Here is a 6982-nt window from a genome sequence, read left to right as displayed (position 1 = left end):
TCAACATAATCTACTTCCTAAAATGTACACCACAGGCTAAGCAAGAAAACACAAAAAGCCCACTTCTTAGGATGTCATGAGTCTTCAATGTATACGTAGTTGTTAGTGCTTTTAAAATGTATTTCCTATCTTAATTATCTGGCCTCACATATTCCTGTGGCCCAACAGCATATGGGGAAGTTTAGAGAGTAGAAACGGTCCCTTTTTGGTCCCCTCCAAGAATTAAGTAGTACCTTGGATCTCTAACGCCATCTGGAAAACCAGATTTATTAACTTTTTCTCATGACAATGCCCTTTTCTGGGGACACTTCTCACATGTCTTTCAGCAGGTGCTGACATGTTCAGGCCTCCTCCATGAGTGCACACTTGTGTACTGAGAGGGTTAATTCGAAGGTTCCATTAAGAGTGAAGAAACGCGGAACAACAAACCACAACCACTTAGCTGTCACATTTTGAACATTCCATATAGCCAAGTATCCATCCACATAATACCCTTTTTAAAAGTGAAATATACCACTGCTCTATGAGAGGACTTCAACAAGTTCAAGGAAAAATGAACTTCGAAAAATAATGGACTTTTCCAGCAAAGTTTTTGGAGGTTTCTTTTATATATAAGTGTGCGTGTATATGGGTGTGATATCACATTTAAATTAGTGCTGGAGAAGAATATTGAAATTATCATGAACCGCTAAAAGGAAGAAGTACGGTCAGAGTTCTCCTTAAGGATAAGAATGACAAAACTTCATCTTACATATTTGGGGCATGGTGTCAGGGCAGACCAGTCCCCGGAAAAGGACATCATGCCTGGTAAAGTGGAGGGACAGTGAAAAAGAGGAAGGTCCTCAATAAGATGGATTGAAAAAGTGACTGCAATAATGTGCTAGGGCATGGGAACGAGTGTAAGGATGGCCCAGGACCCTGTGGTATTTCGTTCTGTTGTGCAGAGGGTCGCTATGGGTCTGAACAGATTAGATGGTATCTAACATAACAACAAGGGGCTGACTTAACCAACCTGTTGGCTAGATATACGCCCATACACTTTTGGTACTTACTTGTTTCAGAGATTTCCAATAATATTTCTTTTACAGAAAAAATATATAAGCCTGTTATTTAAATTAAAATAACGTTGTCTTTGGGTTTGGTAGGCATCTCTTTGCACCCTTCAATTCCTCTAATTTTCCCTTTTTGTGCCCTAAAAATTTTAACAGGTAGGTATTAACAAGGTGCCATATTTTACAATTGTTACTTACATATTGTGAAGAATGGGTCTTCCTAAACCCGTATGCATGCTTGGATGGAACCTGTACATAGATAAAAATGCAGTTTTTGTACAGAGCAAGAGGATACTGCGTAGTTTAAAAAAGAGAAGGTGAATATCTGGGTTATATCTCTTCACGATACGTATTTAATCCATATGCTGAGAAAATAATGCAAGAAGCTGCACTATATAAAGAACATGGCATGGGGATTGGAGGAAGGCTAATTAACAACCTGCGGCATGCAGATGATGCAACTTTGCTAGCTGAAAGTGAGAGGACTTGAAGCATGTACTGATGAAGATCAAAGACGACAGCTTTCAGTACGCGTTACACACCAAGGTAAATAAAGAGAATCAAAACCGCCGGACAAATAGATAGCATCACAATGAATACAGAAAATATTAAATTGTCAAACTTGATTTTACTTGAATCCATAGATGATGGAACAGTCAAGAATTCAAATGAAGTATTGCATTGGGCCAATCTGCTGCCCAAGAACTCTTTAAAGTTGCTGAAGAATAAGTCTGCCACTTTGAGGGATCAGGTGCACCTGACCCCAGCCAGGATATATCAGTTCCCTGCTGAGCTAGAGAATGAATAAGTAAGACTGGAGAAGAACGGATGCCTTTGAATTGCAGTGTTGCAAGAGAATATTGGAAGAGCCATGGGCTGCCAGGGAAATAAAGGTATCTGTCCCAATAGCGGTACAGACACAATGTTCCTGACAAGTGAGGGTGGCAAGACTTGGTCTCACATCCCTTGGATGGGAGATCCGGGGAGATTAGTCCCTGGACAATGATACATGCCTGGTAAATCCAAGAGTCAGCAAAAAAGTAGAATACCCTCAAGGAGAAGGGTTGACACAGTGGCTGCAGCCATCAGCTCCAAAATGAGCACAATTGTGAGGACTGCACAGCACCACGCAGTGTTTCAGTCTGCTGTACACATGGCGACTCTGAGTCAGAAATGACTTGGTAGCACCCCACAGCAGCAACCACTGTCTGTTGTTATATTTGTTTGGCAGACTGCTTCTGTCCCAATGAGTTAATGTCATTTGAATTTTATTTTAGGTTGTACATTTTGTATCGAATCTAAAATCCTTCTCTATTTGTAGTAAGCATCAGTGACAATCAGTCAATACGTGTACTGACAATAGACTTGTCCAACAGTCTTTTATGAGGGCAGCTGAGGCCTGTCCAGGAAACTGTGTGGTCAAATTCAGAGGCATGTTGGAGCGGAGCCATCACTAAAATCCAGGTGTCCATCTTCCAGTGAGTTTTCCTTGCATGACACTTCATTGTAATACAGAACCATTGCCAATCCTTTGAAATACTGGGATGTAAATGTAATTAATTGATCCTCACATTTACAAAAATGCTACAGTGATAGGAAAAAGAATGAATGAGTTTGAAACGCTGTACATTTCTATTCAGTACTCTGAAGACAGTCCTCAATCTTGCTATGGCATGTACCTTATAGCATTTGTTACGATAATGAAAAGCAAAAGGAAAGCTTCCTGAGATGATGTAAATATGAAGACTCTGTGAAGTTCAATGTCCTGTGAAGTTCCATGTGCCAATGTAGTCTTTCAATTTGGAAAAAATAGCACTGGGTTTTGGTTACGCAGGTCAAATAATCGATTTAAGCTGCTGCCTGATGCAACGTAGGAGCTATTAGGCACAACAGTTTTGCTGAGGGGGAAATAAATCAATAGCATCGGGGACTTTCAAACTTTTTATTCTAAATTCATTAACAAAATATACAACTTGGGCATTCTAGCAATAGTTATGGTCACAACCTGAAATCAGATATCCTTTTGTAGGTGTGGTAGGCAGGCGCTCATTTTTAGGTAAACCCTTTCATTGAGTGCCAGAGAGCCCTGAGAATATGATGGGCTATTAGTCCCATGAGTAAGTGATGCTGCAGAGCACAATTGACATCAAGAAAAGGAGATTGTTTTTGGTGGGCCTGACCTATTCAGGTGAACTCCTTCAAAGGATAAGACTCTTTTTTGTGAAAGGATTTTGAAGTGTTTCAGATACTCACCACACAGTACAAGAACTTCTAGAAGCAGAGGGTCCGTGCGCCAATTTGATAGACACCAAGGAAACAAGAATCTCAATCCTCCGATTTCAAAGAATTGGACTCAGCCAATAACTTGAATGGTCTTAGACATTTTTCCATCCCAAATGTCACCTGATAACAATGCATCTGTAGACATGTTGAAGCTAATGATCTCAAAAGGAATGCTATAAGTAGATAATTACCATGATGTAGATTTCAGTGGATTAATGAATAAAGGTAACAAACCTGTTTGATGACTGGCAATTTGGTGAGTTTTCTTGCTTTTTAGAAATGTAAGTGCACACTCTGAAGTCTAGAGTATCAATAATAAAAGAACCCAGAAATATAAATTAATCTCATCCAGCTTAACCTATAACTACTGAAGATTGCTAGTGTTGCCAGGCAAATCTTTTGGGTTAATTTTTTCCTTTTCTCATTATAATTGGATATGTTCAAGGATGTCTTTGATAACATAATTGTAGATAAATATCATATCTGTATATTTGTAAACTCAATTTAAATAATAGAACTTTTCTCAAAATATCAATGATTAAATGACTCCATGAAGAAATAGAAATTGAAGAATAAATATAATTGAATATCAAAAGTGAATCTTTCATCCAACTCTCAGTCCTCTTTAAAATATTACATGTCAAACCAAATTGAGAATGTGACCCATCGAGTTAGATCTGATTCATAATTAAAACCTTATGGAACAAAGGAAAATGACTGATTCAAGTGAATAGGCTAGCTCTCCCGTTAGCAAAGATCAGCTGATGATTTCCCATAAAGGAACAGTTCATCCAAGCTCACTGACATAGAGACTAGTATCCTAAATAAATGATTAGCAGATATGAGATAGCAGGGAATTGAATGATGAAATAGGTTGTGCCCAAATAATACAAAAGGCATATCAAAATACTGTGAGTTGGAATCTACTACGTTTAAAGATCAAGAAGAGCCTCTAATTGTATGCTAAAGAGCAATATTTCCACATGCAACACCAGTTCACATTACTTAATAAACTTTGCCAAACTTATACTGGTAGGGAATTCACAGTTTATCAGATCTGCAGCAAACATACTTACATGTGAAATACTAAAGGCATTCCCAATAAAATCCAGAGCAAGATAGAAGAATAGTACAATTTGGAATGTATAGGCAGTGTGCAACCATATACAATAATAGCAAAATACATCAAAGTATGAATAAAGATAGAGATCATATGATCATCTAATTTAATTATCCACAAAGTAATTATGTATCAAAGAAGCCTTCACACAAAGTATATGAATTTCTTATGCATTGTGGTTTTTCTGTCTCATTTTGATACTGCTTAATTTTTTTGTTTTTGGTGTTGTATGTTTTCCTGTATATCAAATCCTAGATTGATAAATATGTGGAGACAGTAATCATATTAGTAGTTTCCTGGGGACGGGGGGCCAGGGAGGTTGAGAGGGTAGGTGGAGGGTGGGGGTGGAGGAATGGGAAGCTAACAGCCATGAGTACACGAAAGAAGAAACTGTCCTAAAATTGAATGTGGTGATGATTGCACAGTGCTTTTAAATAAGATAAATCTATTGATTTGTATGATGTGTGAATTATGCCATAAACCTGTGCTGCTGTTGTTGTGTTTTAAGTTCATGGAACAATGCCATGAAAACATAATGGCACTTGCCCCAAACTTTGTCATGTCCCCTCCTGGAAGAAACCTCAGAAAGCTGGTGTGGCAGATCACTAGGGCCACACCAACGACATGCAGGGACTTGGGACTTTCATGGGAAAAGATACGATTGAAAACAGCAGCTGCATCTAAACTGATGCTTAACATGTAAACTCACAAAAACAGTCAGGATCTTTACAGAGGCAACTATGTGGACTTGCCTTTACAATTAATCAAAAGAACAAAGTTGGATACAATGTGTTTTAGTGAAGAACAGAACAATAAAAAGCCTGTCTAAGCCTAAGCCAACTGCAGTGCCACCTGGTCAGTTCTGACTCACAGGCACCCAGCTCCTCTCCAATCATTTCCCAGTTTAGTGCCTCACCAGAAGGAGGTGGTCTGGCAACAGCAGAGAAGAGGTCCCTTCAAGATTCAAGGTAAGGTGCTAAGGGAGGACTGAGGGGGTTCCATGCACTCTGAAGAGAGGGGGCCATTCCTTTAGAACGCTGACCCTCAGAGCCTCAACTCTCTGCATTGGGAGGCACCCAGGCATGGGTGTTTGGTTCAGGCTCCAACTTTCTTCGTTTGTTGAGCAAATGGGTATCTTGACATCCCTGGCTGATCCAATTTAAGAGGGCTTGCAGGAGGCAATAATGCCTCCCTCTGTGTGAATTCTGTGGAGCAGAACATAGGCGGCTCCACATGGCCACACCCCATGCGAGTGCAGTAACCCCAGGTCTCGGGGTTTTGGTGGCTGTGCGGAGAGCCATTTTGTTCTCAGGCCCAAGGCTTGAGATCTGGAGAAGTCAGGTCCTACCAGGTGTCAAGGTATGTATCTCAACTAAGACCCGAGTCCACTTAACTTCCACCCAGGACAGAGGAACCCAGATAGAGCCCCACCCAGATGATCCGCCCCAGGGGATCATGGTGGTTAGACCCAATGCCCCCTGGCTTCCTCCAGGGAGGTTGTGGGAAGGGAGGCTTTTGTCTGAAGTAGGTAGTCTCAGATCAAGACAGTGATAAGTCCCCAGACCACTCAGGAGTCCAAGGGAGCATTCTGAGCTGCCGACACCCGAAAGAATAGAAAAGGCTTCATAGAATCTTGCCCAGACCTACTTGCGGGTTTCTATGGCAGTACTGTCAAGGCAAAGGTAACCTGCAGAAATAGCCTTTCTTGGTGCTACGTCAGAATTTCCCTCCAGAGTCTACACACATCTCATCCTTTTCTTCAAGGGTGAGCTCTTCAGCAATGCAATGTCCTGTGCTCTGGAGAAGACACCAGGCCTTGCAACCATAAGAGTAAGCTCTGAGCCCGGGGGGAAAAAGTGCCAGGCCCAAAATGAGACCAAAGCCCAAGAGGATGCTTGAGCTACTGCAGCAAACTCCCCCTCCCAGAATTTGCCTACCATGGGGACAGAGGGCTCTCCACTGTCCTTCCAGGGAGCTGCAGCTGCTGTGTTCACAAATGCCCATGAAGATGGTGAGGGAAATCCCAGCTCCTTTCAGGCCAGTAGAAGTCTCAGCAAAAATCTTTTAACAAAGAAGGTGTTCTTGTGGGTGATGCTCCTGATAGAGAAGTATCAAATGAGAGAGCCAATTACGAAGGCAGACAAGGGGGATTCTGTTGTCAAAGCGTACAAAAATCACTTCCTTGAGATCCTCAAGAGAGCTTGTGCGCTCCTGGAGCTGGCCTTTGATGTTAATCTGAAGGATGGGGATCCCTTCAGTCACTGCTGTGCCTTTATCAGCAAGCCGGATTTCAGTGCGGATGAAAGGATTCTCCCTGAAAACTGCATGCACCAGATTGGCTTCCTGATGATGGTGCTGTTTGTGATCTTCCTGAAGGAGAACTGTGCTTCAGAGGAGGAGGTCTGGGAAGTGCTGAATATGATGGGGATGTATGCTGACAAGACACACTGCATCTATGGACATCCCAAGAAAGCCCTCACCCAAGATTTCATGCAGCTGGAGTACCTGGAGTAATGGCAGCTGGCCA

General features: G+C 41.5%; 1 protein-coding gene across 1 annotated transcript in view; it reads left to right on the top strand.

Annotated features, from left to right (window-relative positions):
- The window catches only part of LOC101641754 (melanoma-associated antigen E1-like), a 25425-nt gene extending 19071 nt beyond the window's left edge, over nt 1–6354 (top strand). Inside the window, 1 exon segment of the mRNA XM_045290670.1 lies at nt 6220–6354. Coding sequence (XP_045146605.1) covers nt 6220–6354 — 135 coding nt within the window.
- Nucleotides 6355–6982: the final 628 nt, after the last annotated feature.

Source organism: Echinops telfairi, unplaced genomic scaffold (assembly GCF_000313985.2).
Source record: "Echinops telfairi isolate 266 unplaced genomic scaffold, ASM31398v2 ScPeMD7_53;HRSCAF=182, whole genome shotgun sequence".
In the NCBI taxonomy this organism is placed as follows: Eukaryota; Metazoa; Chordata; class Mammalia; order Afrosoricida; family Tenrecidae; genus Echinops; species Echinops telfairi.
The sequence above is the reverse complement of the archived record's forward strand: the minus strand, read 5'-3'. Positions and strand labels throughout refer to the sequence as shown.